We start from the raw sequence: 13,501 nt of genomic DNA, 5'->3' as shown, positions 1-13,501 counted from the left end.
TTCTCAAGAAACATTTCATCCATACTTTCTCCAGGGGGTGGGGGGAGGCACTCAACTGTCATATTTATCTGCTGCACTCGACCCAGTTGTTAATAACTGTTCCTTGAAGCCCTTGGGCACCAGGACGGCAGCCAGGTTACAGTCAAGGTACTGATGACAATTAGCATCGTGTGCATGAGTGATTTGTAGTTGCTTTATTAATATTATTATGTACATACATTGTCCTGAAAAATGTATGAAAAGGGTAGTTTGTTGTTTAGACCCGAGATGTGCATGGTGCATTTAGGTTGCAAAAAAGAAAGAGAACAAAACAAGACAAAAACAGCGATGTAGTTGAGTGCCTCCCACCTAATAGAGATCCTCCATTTTGCTCGACTCAGGAAGGAAGGTAGCTCATTCTAACAATGGCTACAACTTGCAGCTATAAGACTCACTTTGAAATTGGAATATCAAAACCGATTGTCACACCAACCTTCCAGAACACAATCTGGGGGGTGAAAGAGTGAAGTTACAACTTAAGAGTCACACTTAAATGTCCAGTTGCGTGCCGTATAAAAGGCATCACCGCATTTGTCAAATTGTGCCATTAGGACGAGCGCTACTGCATATTTATCAATAAGATTGTGCTGCATGTCAACACTAAACATGACTTTAAAGGGGAATCCAACCCAAATAAAAACTGTTTTTTAGAGGAAAAAGAAAAATCAGACAAGTTGATAGATCAGACCAACAAAAATAAAGTTATCAATTTAAAAAAAATTGGTAATCACTATACCCATGGAGACTTCAAATTGGCCGCATATGTGATGTCATAATGATGTAAGGCAAGGACTACTCTTTCATGTACTCTAATACATAAAATAGCTAAAAATGTAATTGTTTCAAAAGTTTTACTTCAAATGATATTTTTCTTTCATTAAGGACATAAATCAATATACTACCTGGGCTATATTTAGATTACAGCCCCAGGGGAATAGGTACTTAGGCAAAAACCACAAATCCCTAAAGTACATGGCCTATTGGAAAGTTGTCCTAGCCTCTTTTCATAATTTACTTACCCAGTTGCCAATTTCAAATCTACATAGTCTTGAGGATCTCAATTTTAAAGCAGCCATAACTTTCTTATTACTTGTCCGATTGCTTTCAAACTTTCACCATTCTGTTTTATTTATTTTTCTCCTTTCCAACGCAACATTTTATTACCAAGGCTGGATTCCCCTGAAGTCCCACTTAACTCTTTGTGAAACCCCTTCCTAGTTTTAAAGCTTCACTGCTATGGTATAATTCCTGCAGTCAACATATTGCACCGATCAAGATGGAACAGAAACAGGAGTCCCTTCCTGGCACTGAGGGACCACACCGTAGCTGGTCGCCATGGTGATCATCATCAAACATCAAATGATGCCATCTTTTCCTCTGCAAGTTCTATGAGATGTTGGAGCACACCAGCGGCCTCCCCAAGTGACAGCATCTACGTGGAAGGAAACAAAACAGAGATGTAATCTATGTGCTGTACAGAAAGTTACATCAGATTACAATTAAGTGTTAAGTCTATAGGAAACCATACTTGTACAAAAAGTTACAACCGAATGTAAATATCGATCCTATCTTTTCATGTTCCACCCCCCCCCCCCAAGACAGAAAGATGAGTATACCCTTCCCATGTCAAAGTCAAAGAAAAAACATCAAGCAGGAAAAAAAAAGAGAGAACTCCCAAAAATGTGACCAAGCTTGTTGAAAATCTGGGGAATTTTGGCATGCTTGTCACAAGAAATGCCATTCACATGAAATAAATTTGTGTTCAGGATTTTTCTAGCAATTATTTGATTGCGCTCTCTACCTCTCCATTCTTTCTTAGAGATACCATACAGGTTTTGAGTTGGTACAACACAATCTTGTAAGTATTGTGACTCTGGTTTGAATCAATGTGCAAATGCCATTTGACGAGACATTGATTAAAGTAAGGCACAAATTAAAAATACTTTTGGCTAAATTTGGTATGGACTCTGAAGTGACAAAAATTGGTATGTAGAAATGACTGAAATAGATGAAATGCTTATAAACCGAGTTAGTTTCTTGCAATTAGTTGTAGAAAGCACCCCGAAACTTCCTTCCTAATTTTGGAAAGAATTGGTTGCAAAACGACGCCAAATTTGGTGACGTTACAGGAGGCAGGCACATTGTGCTAAGACATCAAAGAGTAAGGGATGAGGTTTTTAAAAAATGTACTTAGTGAGCTGATAAAAAGATCAGTTATTTTTGTAAGATTATGTTCATCTTCTACTGAAATGTACAAATTATGTTAGAGCCGACCAAACACGACGTCACACTTCAGTCGGATATAATTTGCTGTAATTTTGTGCCGTGATTTTACGTAAGTTTCGATAGCGCATTTCTCGCTTGTGGTACTCTGTCAGAAAAAGTGAGTATGCCAAATGTTTCATTGGACTTAGAAGCTTTAGTTTGATTCTTTGAATGTTTTGGAAATTTCGTGGTGTTTCACTTTTAAATCCTCAACATCACTTTGCACCACGTCATACTTTTATATTTCATTGTACACATATCAAGATGAAACTAGAGATGCTCGGCGGGTCGCGCGGCCGAGCATATGTATCCCCCGAACCCACCGCATCATCCGTCATTGCGATATATAGAGCTCACACAGAAATTTGACAAATAAATACAATTATCATGGCGACAATGACCCTGCCCACATTTTGCCTGTGCGTACCAAATTTGATGACAATAATATGACGTAACAGACTCTGCAGAACCTAAAGTATTGTCCAGGATCATCTGTTGGGGAATACAATTATAGAGTACCGGTAATCTGGATATATTTTGTACACCTAACCCTAAGACCCCCAACCAAAAATGATAGGCATCTTCGCTTCACCTTCTAATATTGCTTCTGTGTGCCAACTGTTATGACAAACTGGGAAAAAAGCAGAAGTTACAGGTTAGATGAAATGAATGCTAAACCAGTACCTTCAATCTTCCTTCCGACCCAACAAAAGCTGCTGCTGTACCGATAGTCTTCAGATATAGTGCCTGCAAAATTGCATCAAGAACAGTATGTCAATTCAATTTCAATTTTTATGTTTATAAAAATGTATGATTTATGACCTACAAACATATACCATAAATTAACGTAAGCACAGAAACACACACCAAACAGACAAATTTGAATTCACATGAAATAAACTATAAAGTATACAGTGGATTAAGTATGAGAGGTCCTGCAAGAAAGGAACAAGTCTTGTTATCCGCTGACCCCATAACATAATACATCAACAATGAAAAAATCACTTAACTACAACTTAAAGGGGGGGGGGTGGGTGTCTATACAAAATATAAACAAAAGCACTTGATGAATAACTATTCAAAATAAACCTTAAAGTTGACCGATCCAAAAACACTATAGCATATGTACGAGTCAAATAGTAGATGATTTACACAATAGCATGAGAATATGTTCACTAAATACCTATGTAATGGAAGTTGCTTCACAAATCTAAAGGCCCCTCATACTTACGTCTAAGTGAATCTGGAAACACGAGTAGAAATGCTGCTCGATTGCTTTCATGAAAGCAACCACCTCACCTTCCTGTACTTCATCAGAATCCTCTTCATGGACGCTAGAAAAACAAATATAGAGAAACCGGTAATGTGAATCTAGTTGCAGAAATTTAATGAGAAAAAGAAGTAGAAACAATGAAATCAATTTTATATTTCATATTTAAAAAATATACATAAACATAACATGACACAATCAATTACATTTCCAGCAAAGTTGTCCAGTACCAGATATAATAGAATACACAAGATATTTGCAGATCTGAAGGAATGATCAGGAACTTAACAACACAGAAAGAATGACTTGCCGCGAGGTTGGTATATAAAGTAAAATGGAGACTTGTTGAAAAAAAAGAAGCTCAATAGAGGCAAGCCCCTGAATATAATGTGTATGATCCTGGTGGGTGTTTCATAAAGCTGTTCGTAAGTTAAGAGCGACTTTAAGAACGACTGTTGATCCTTTCTTATGGTAAATGGTATATTCATTAGCGATGGTTAAGCGCGTAAGAAAGGTTAAGCACGTAAGAAAGGTTCACCAGTCGTTCTTAAAGTCGCTCTTAACTTACGAACAGCTTTATGAAATGGCCCCCTGGTGGGTGTTTCAAAAATGTGTCCGTAATGATATGGATGACTGGAACATGTTCTTAGGAATTTATTGTGAAAGAAAATCATAAGTATAGAGAACAGGAAAAAGGGTTGCAAAATATTGGATCTTGGGATACTTGATAATGCAACAATGCAATATTGCCCTCTATGACCTTCCCTACTTCAAGCTAGCAAGTGGAGGAAATATCAGACAAAATAAGCTTGTGAAGTCGAAGAGAAATATTACCTTTCCCATAATGCTCTCGCATCACTTGAGTCAATCGTCATGGTAACTTTGCTAAGTCCTGATATTTCCTTTGGGAGATGGTAGACCAGTTCAACTCCACTCTTCTTGTCTTCATCACTGTTCTTCTTTTTATCTAAGAATGAGATATTCATAAATAATTAAATACAATGACTTTTTTAATAATATGATTATAATGATAATAATAATCATAATACTAATAATAATAGTGATAATAATAATAATGATAATAATAATAACAATAATGATAATAATAATTATAATATTATTATTATGTAGCAATTGTATAGCTCACATCATCATTTGATATCTCTCGGCACTTCCTAAGGACTTGGATATTATTACCCTGGCTTTAGCCCGACAATCCTTTCAAAGCACACTAAGCAATATGATATAATATGTTGTAAATTAGGGATGTCCACCAACACCATCAATATCATCAACACAAATATCACTAACATCATCCCACCACCATCACCACCAATACAACCACTACAACACCACACTTGTAAGTATCGTCATCATCATCATCATCATCATCATCATCATCATCATCATCATCATCATCATCATCATCATCATCTTTATCATCATCATCATCATCACCATCACCACCACCACCACTACCACCATCATCATCACTACAACAACCCCCACCACCACCATGATCATGACTTCCACCACCAACAATATCACCAACACCATCACCATGACCTCCACAACCCTACTATCACCACCATCGCAGCAAGATTACCTTGTTTAGCTTTGTTAATGTTAATGCTATAACTATAATTCTATGGTTGAACATGTGTTTACAGGGGGTGGAGCATCAGAGCCTTTGGTGCCCCTCACAGATTACTTATGAAGATTTATTCAAAATTGCAAATAAATAATAGCAACTTACAATGCAAGCACACCCAAGATCCTTGATAAAGACACACTGTACTAAAATATTCTCAATACAATCAATACAGAATAATAAATGCTATAAATATATACTAGTATTGAACAGACAGTCTGGAAATGCAAGCAGTAAGAGCAGAAAGTAAGTGGATAAGCCTTTATTTGTAGGCTCAATTGTCGAGAGAATCTGTAGCTTTATCAAATGTGGTGATAGTGATTTCCAGCAGACAGGTGCTGCCTGTAATGTCCCTGAGAGTTATTACCTGGAACACTTTCAGCCCACATAGATACCATCCAAGAGAGTGCCACTGGGTTGAATGTTAGCTTCCTCACGCAGCAGTCAAATTGAACCTGTAAAGGGAAAGGGGAGAGGGAGGGTACATGTTAAAGCTAAATGACAGTAGTTGCAGTAAAATACTGATTTCGTGAGAAAGTCTGTAAAACCAAGGTTAAGCATTGATATATCATCGTGGATCTAGATCTGGTACAGTTACATAAACTGAACTTTGTGAAATCATAATATCTAAGCAAAAAACGATCACACTGAAGATCGCCAACACAGATAGGCACACGTGGGACAGTGTATTATTATTGCTGGAATAAAGACCGACGGAAGTGACAGAATCCACGCTTATTTTGCTTATTTCTCAGCAATTACACAATTTCTTCCAGAATCCTTTGGCACATATTTTTTATTCATACAAACAGACACTTTGGTGATCATTATATTAAATTCTGTAAAAAGTCATTTTGAGATCGTCCCCACAACTGGAATTTATCTTTAAAATCAACCATCAAGTCCTGATGTAGCATTACAAAGTGAATGAAAGGGCACTAAATTGTGCAATATTAACTCTTGGAAAATTTCCTCCATGAAATAAATGCATCAAATACCATGCAAACAAAATACATGGTGTATGCTGTATTTGAATTATTATTATTGCTGTATTTTGTAGTGTTCAATTCATGAAGCCAGGAGCAGCATGCTACATATCATTTATTGAAGGGTAAGCCCAACTCAAATCAAATACTATTTATCAAACAGAAAATAATAGAATGTATCAAAGAAGGATATCATCATATCAAAAAGAAAATCACAAACTTTTTCAGTTTCACTTAGTTTGATGTTCTTCAGGGTGCTGCTCTCTCATGGAACCCTGTTTACAGACCCTGTTTTCGATACCATAATTATTCCCAACCAATTCAATGCCGTGATTTCAGTAGCTTATCAAATGTCTGGATACCTGCCAAGCCAGGGGCTCCCTTACCTCAAGCCAATGAAGAACACAGTTGGTGGTACCAACTGCTCCCTTGACGATCATGAGAGGCAATCTTTGGAAGTGCTTCCCGTCGCCCATCACCGGGGATGACGGGGGAAAGAAGACAGCTGTCCATTTTGGAGTGCTGCTGGCTGAGACGGCCTGACTCTTTGTAGCATAGATGTTCAAATCTACCGCTGAAGTATCTAGTGTTTCACGTAAATGGACATTCAGGTTCCATAGTCATCAAATTAATCTCAAAAGAGAAAACTGCAGATGTGCATTCATAAACTCATTTGTGCCGTTTTAAATTGGATAAACTGTAGCAGAAAAACGTGATCAAATGTGATGAGATGTTGTATGGTGAAAAATAAAACCTTGGTTTACTGGAGCAAAAATTAATTTGATTTCTCATACTAAAGAGGGTTATTGGCTATGAAAATTATGAAACAATTGCCATCAATTTTTCAAATTCATTCCTTCTCTGTCCTTTTCTCACAACTTCACCCAATCATCACATCTTTTTCAGTGTTTTCTTTATATAGCATAAAAAAGACTCATACACTGTAAAAGGGAAGAACTAGATGTTCGTAACAGATGCTTGACAATCAAAACAATATTTTTACAACCCCAAGAAGTAATTCTTTACCTGAGTCAGGAAACAATTCTGGGCGCAAAGAAAACAAAGCATACTTGGATGTTCCACTATCTTCTACCATCACACCAACACCCTTTTGTGATTCCTGTAGTTGTAAAAGAAGGCAAGATAGGATAAAAAGACCTCTATGTCAATGTATCAAGGATGTGTCACTTGGCCTTATTCTGCTCTTTATTTATTTAAGAAAAAATTATTTCACAATTGTCTTATGCCCGAATGGTCTAATCCAGATTGTCTTTCAAAAGTTTTGTCAAATTATAATTTGGTTTTGAATTAATGCTGGGAGTCCAGGAATCTGCCCTTGAACTCAAAGACCAGAGAGTTTGGGGATTTCTGAGCAGAGTGGTTGGTTATATACCAATAGCCAAGTTTAATAATGCAAAGATTGGAAGCTGACACTGTATTCAAAGTGGGGGGGGGGGAGAACTCAGTATACTCACAGCTTGGAGATGAGAGGAAAGCTGCCTTGAGTATCTCTTCAAAGAAGCAGCTTCACTGCTGAAGGCATAGAGTGGAGAAACATAGTAGGTGTGCCATGTCTTATTGGTCAATCTGCTAAACCTCTGACTCGTAGGGCGGACATTAGAGGGAGTTCTAGTCAGTCTGCTTCTCCGTCCTGTCAAGAAAAAGCACAACATGTATCACTTGGTTTGCTATGAACAAAGAGTTTGTGTATGGGGATAAGCCTAACTGCCTTTGAACTACCAAAAATATGAATATTCATTAGTGCATTTTGTTAAAGCAAGGTATTTACTCCCAATCTTCTTTTCACCATTAATTATCATTGTTACCATTTTCTTGAATTTGAAATTTCTAAAACCACAATCTTACCGAGAATCACTCTCCAATGTTTTGAAAATAGAATGTACTCATAGGAATACCATGCAGCTGTGCAATTTTGTAACTTCCCTTCAAAATTTCTAGATTTTCAAACACACATCTTGCCTCAAGTCTCATGATGAAAGTTATGCAGTATATAACATTACTGGGATTCAGGAGGACAAACTTATCTATTATGATGCATCAGCTAAACAAATTAGATGAGACTGAGTAAATTGAGACTTACTAGGCCAATTAATCAAGTAATCAACAAATTCTGAAACTATGTACACCTTCGATAAAAAAAAAAACCCTCACCATGTAATATCCGGGATTGCGGTGTCTTCAGGTATGGGGTATGTAACCTTCTTCCTGTGAAGGATCGGGATGAACTGGCAGACCGCTGGGGACCCGGAGTCCTCTCAGGACTTGTGACCTGTACCCTGGCCTTGTGAGATCCTGGGCCTGCCGATGCCATGTCACATGATCACTAAATAAATCGTCCAGGTGTTGTCGTTTATTTGCAGCTACAGCCTGTAAATTTTGTTAAAATGTATATTTCATTAAATATTACTCTGACTGTAAGAGGGAATAGAAATCTACACTTAACTTTTGCCTGTCCTAGCTGAAAACCTCAACCTTCCGGACTATATCATAGCAGAGGATGATGACCCCCTGATTTTTCCTACCTCCATTCTCTTACCCTCTCTGACAATACCTTCTTCATCCTCCTCCTCTCTGTGTTGTCTCTGCCTGAAAAAAATCACCTTGTACGGCAGCATTGACTGGATTAAAGTTCACTTAACTCTCTACAGAAGCTTCATAAATGCGGTATTCCACTGATCTCTAAACTTTGGAGTACAGAAAACAACAGTGTACTACAGGTACAATACAAGTACAACAGTCTACTACAAAAAGTAGATTCAAATGGCGAAAACAAGAGATGTCTAGTGATGACCTCATACATATGTTAATGACTGAAAAGCTTTATCAAATTTTTAAATTTTATGCGTTCATCACATACATTTCACGTAATTCCACTGACACAGGTCAGAAAGAGTAACACTAAGTTACAAGATGTAACGCCACATTGTCATGATTGTTACAACTTACAAGTAATACAACATGAGATGGTGAGCTAGCCGTGGTCTGAGTTGTCCCTGATTCGATGAAGATAGGTCTAGTCTGAAGAGATTGACAATCACAATGACATTGTCATTGATTTGATTTTGAAAAGAACTTTTGAATTGCCCTTGGGCGTGCTGGGTCCTGGCCTGGCTTGGCCTAATTAATTGGAAAGACTTCCTCTTGCAACAGCCACCCAAAATAACAAAAGATTGTCGGGACTTACGGTTCATTCACTTCCTGTTTCTCTAAGTTTTTTTTTTTTTTTTTAGTGTTTCTTACCTTAGCTGGGACTCGAACCCACGTCCTTGTGACTGCAGTCAAGATTCTTCCCGCTATGCTAGCAAAAAGCACTGATACCAGAAGGGGTTTTTCAGCGATCATAAGCCGATACTTCAACTAGGGTAGGAATTTAGACCATTTAGTGACTAAATAAACCGATGTCTATGGACAATTACACCCACTCAATCCTGCTCGAAAATTTGACGGAATAAAGGCATATTTTGGTATGTAGACTATTTCCACATCATATTATCATGTTCTATATTAGGGCTAGAAATATTACATTCTCCATATTTTTATTTTCAATTTTGGTGGCTGTCGCAAAAGTAGGTACTCCCACTGGCACTAGATGGTGCTGCGTGCATGTACACAAAAGTCAATACGTGAGTTGGACCCACCTGTTCTTCTATACTTTGAGTGAACCATTTAGTTATTTTGAGATCTAGCAACATCTTCACATTTTTTGGCAGCCGAGTTGATTATCTATCAATGTGACATGTTTCCATGGCTCCTCTGGGAAGAGAACACAGCCCCAGGCCAGGGCAGTATTAACATGGCCACCACTCACTAGCCTACAGTAGGCCTAATGAGTGTACAGTGAGGTACCATTTCTAATATGGTTTTTTTTTGGGGGGGGGGGGCACATAAACATGATCTATTTTGCTACTTTTTCAGAAGTTATACAGAATTTCTGCTTAACTGGCGTGGCGTCCGTCCACAATTTCAAAATGCTTCTTCTTCATCATTTCAATTCTGTTTGCTTCACTAGTATATGATAGCAATTGGTGGGGGATTCAAAACTTTTACACAGAATTTTGAAACTCATTAAATATGCTAATCTATGTGCATTTTTCAAAATTCACAAAAGTGCTTCTTCTTTTTTGTTGACAGATTTTGATTTTTTTGCTTTCATCTGGTAGAGCTTCATGAGGTCCAGCAAACTTCTACACAGAATTTTGAAATTTTGACTATAGAACAATTTTTATGCTAATTTATGGGTATTTTAAAAAATTCACATAAAATGCTTCTTCTTCTTTATTTATTGACCAATTTTGATTTTTTTTCCCTTCCATCTGGTAGAGCTTCATCAAACTTATACACAGAATTCTGAATTTTGATTAGAAAATTATATATGCTAATTTATGCGAAATTTATTCATAAATCACAGAAAATGCCTCCTCTTTATTTTTTGACCCATTTTGATTTTTTTTCTTCCATCTGGTAGAACTGCATGAGGTTCACCAAACTTGTACACAGAAATGTGAAATTTTTACTAGAAAATTATTTATGCTAATTTTATGCAAAATTTATTCATAAATCACAAAAAAAAGCTTTTTCTCCTTCATTTATTGATCAATTTCAATTTTGTTTGCTTTATATGATAGCTCTAGGTGGTATACAAAATTTCAACACAGAATTTTGAAACTCTTTAAATATGCTAATTTATGCATATTTTTCAAAACTCACAAAAAATACTTATTTGTTGACTGATTTTGATTTTTTTTGGTTCCATCTGAGAGCTACATGAGGTTCACCAAGGTTTTTTAGAAATTTTGACTAGAAAATTATTTATGCTAATTCATACGAAATTTATTCATAAATCACAAAAAAATGCTTCTTCTATGTAATTTCTTCATCAATTTCAATTCTAATTCCTCAACTTATGTCACCAATATAATTCACTACAATGTCAACTGGGCTGAAATTAAAATTGTGTTAAAAGTTGTTGCGAGACGCCGGATGAGCTCCACATCATTGATGTGCTAGTTATTATTTTTTCGTACTTGAAGATTATTTTTATATGTTTTTAGCTCATCCGGCCCGAAAAGCCAGATGACCTTATGCCGTGGTGTGGTGTCCCTCATCTGTCGTCGTCCACAATTTCAAAATGCTTCTCCTTCGTCATTTCAAGTCCGATTTCAATTCTGTTTGCTTTATATGATAGCATTAGGTGGGGGATTCAAAACTTCTACACAGAATTTTAAAACTCATCAAATATATTAATTTATGCACATTTTTCAAAATTCACAAAAAATGTTTCTTAATTTGCAGGCCGATTTTGATTTTTTGGCTTCCTTCAATCAAGTTTGATTTTCACGGCAGTGGGGACAGTTTCAACAGTATAGATATACTCATGATGCAGTCCCGACTCTATGGGATACATTTCAATTTGGACGCTGTGGGGACAGTTCCAAGTTCCAACAGTATAGCTATACTCGTGATACAATCCCCACGCTATGGGATACACATTTCGTTTGGCACATAGTGGGGATAGCTCCATCAGTTTATTATACTCTAATACCGTCCCCTCACAACATAAAATCGTGCTCGTTCGACAAGGGGATGGGGACAGTTTCCCAGTGCAAGGTGACAAGGAATGATCGAGGCTGAAGAAGATGTTCACAAACTTCAGGGGGGGGGGGGGGGTCACCAGGAAAAGTGTGCCCCTTTGAATTAGATCACTATAGACTCATTCAAAACCTTTGGGTATTATTACCATCATCATTGTCATCATTATATTATCCTTATTATTGTTAATATTGTCAATATTATCATTATTATTATTACTATCATCATCATACATTATTATTCTTTATTATTGTTGTTTTATTATTACTATCATCATCATAATTCATTGTTATTCTTTATTATTATTATTCTTTATTATATTATCATTATTATAATTATTCTTTATCATTGTGCCCCTTCCATCCATTCCGTTCCTTGTATTTCATTTAATTCCTTCAAATGAAATCACTTTAGACTCATTCATAACCAACGTTTGGGTATTATCATTATCATCATTATTATTGCTATTATTTTTACTATTTTTTATTTTTTACTTATTATTATCATTGTTTGTTAATATTATTCATCTTTTATTATTGTTATAATAAAAATTATCATTGTTATTCTCTATTACCATTAATATCATTATTAATTATTATAATTATCATCAACATCATTATTGCTATTATTTTTTATTATATTTATAATCATCATTACCCCATCATTATCATTGTTATCATTACTTTAGTACTTTTCATTTCCGTCACATATTTGTATCGATTCCTTTTAACTTAAGTTTAATGTTTTGGATTTGGGGGGTTGACTCTAACTCTAGTACTCATAGTCATAGTCATACATAGTCTAAGTCTAACTAAGACTAAGTTAGTTTCAGTGTCATTCTTCATTCATTCTCTTGCCCCCCCCCCCCACTTCCCCGTTTGCTATTGGTGCCCTTGCGCTTTCCCCTTATTTGTGTGTTCTACTTCTAGCTTTCTTCCTTTCCCCTTCTTTCTTTCTCCTCTCCTCTGCAGCTCAGGCTCAGCTCAGCCCCGAGTTCTACTACTACAACTAGTATACCCAGTTGTTGTGTGTCCGGACAGGTTGTGTGTCCAGACGATCAATTTTAATTTTTAGAAAGTCATTTGGAAAAATTTACAACCGAATTTTTATCAATTTTTATTACAAAATGTTGTTAGGAAATAATTTATAGAGAACAAAATAGAAGATGATTACAACTATTGAATTCATATCTTTAGTGCAATCCAAAGACAAAAAAGAACTCTTCAAAAATATAAAGTGTCCGGACACCCGACCCCCCCATCCTACAACTTACAAGTAGGATGGGGGATCGGGTGTCCGGACACTTTATATTTTTGAAGCCTTCTTTTTGTCTTTGGATTAGGCCTAGGCCTACACTAAAAATATGAATTCAATAGTTGTAATCATCTTCCATTTTGTTCTCCATAATATTTCCTTACATTTTGTACGAAAAATTGATGAAACTTCGCTTGTAAATTTTTCCAAATGACTTTCTAAAATTGATCGTCCGGACACACAACCTGTCCGGACACACAACAACTGGGTATACTACGAGTACTACTAGTATGGCAGTGAGTCCAAACTTCGCGCGTGTCCATACTTCGCGGACGGTCATTATCTAAAAAACTAGCCAATATCCTTAAAATCTGACATCATCAACGTGAAAAGCGACCTAAAATTACCCTTTGGTGTAAGTTTCTT

At 36.4% G+C, this 13,501-nt stretch overlaps 1 protein-coding gene across 2 annotated transcripts in view; it reads right to left on the bottom strand.

The window, feature by feature from the left end:
* Window positions 1-1,171: 1,171 nt before the first annotated feature.
* Window positions 1,172-13,501, bottom strand: part of LOC129254289 (centromere protein L-like) — a 13,195-nt gene continuing 865 nt past the window's right edge. The window contains exons 1-10 of one of the 2 annotated variants that reach the window (XM_064115683.1): window positions 9,179-9,198; window positions 8,384-8,599; window positions 7,687-7,862; window positions 7,238-7,331; window positions 6,598-6,794; window positions 5,593-5,680; window positions 4,409-4,541; window positions 3,536-3,638; window positions 2,989-3,051; window positions 1,172-1,471 (exon numbers count right to left, since the gene is read on the bottom strand). In XM_064115683.1, coding sequence (XP_063971753.1) covers window positions 1,388-1,471; window positions 2,989-3,051; window positions 3,536-3,638; window positions 4,409-4,541; window positions 5,593-5,680; window positions 6,598-6,794; window positions 7,238-7,331; window positions 7,687-7,862; window positions 8,384-8,543 — 1,098 coding nt within the window. In that variant the 5' untranslated portion in view covers window positions 8,544-8,599; window positions 9,179-9,198 and the 3' untranslated portion in view covers window positions 1,172-1,387. Of the gene's footprint in view, window positions 1,472-2,988; window positions 3,052-3,535; window positions 3,639-4,408; window positions 4,542-5,592; window positions 5,681-6,597; window positions 6,795-7,237; window positions 7,332-7,686; window positions 7,863-8,383; window positions 8,600-9,178; window positions 9,199-13,501 lie in introns of those variants that run through there. The other variant, XM_064115682.1, reaches the window with a different exon arrangement.

This window comes from Lytechinus pictus, chromosome 2 (genome assembly GCF_037042905.1).
Source record: "Lytechinus pictus isolate F3 Inbred chromosome 2, Lp3.0, whole genome shotgun sequence".
Taxonomy (NCBI): domain Eukaryota; kingdom Metazoa; phylum Echinodermata; class Echinoidea; order Temnopleuroida; family Toxopneustidae; genus Lytechinus; species Lytechinus pictus.
The sequence above is the reverse complement of the archived record's forward strand: the minus strand, read 5'-3'. Positions and strand labels throughout refer to the sequence as shown.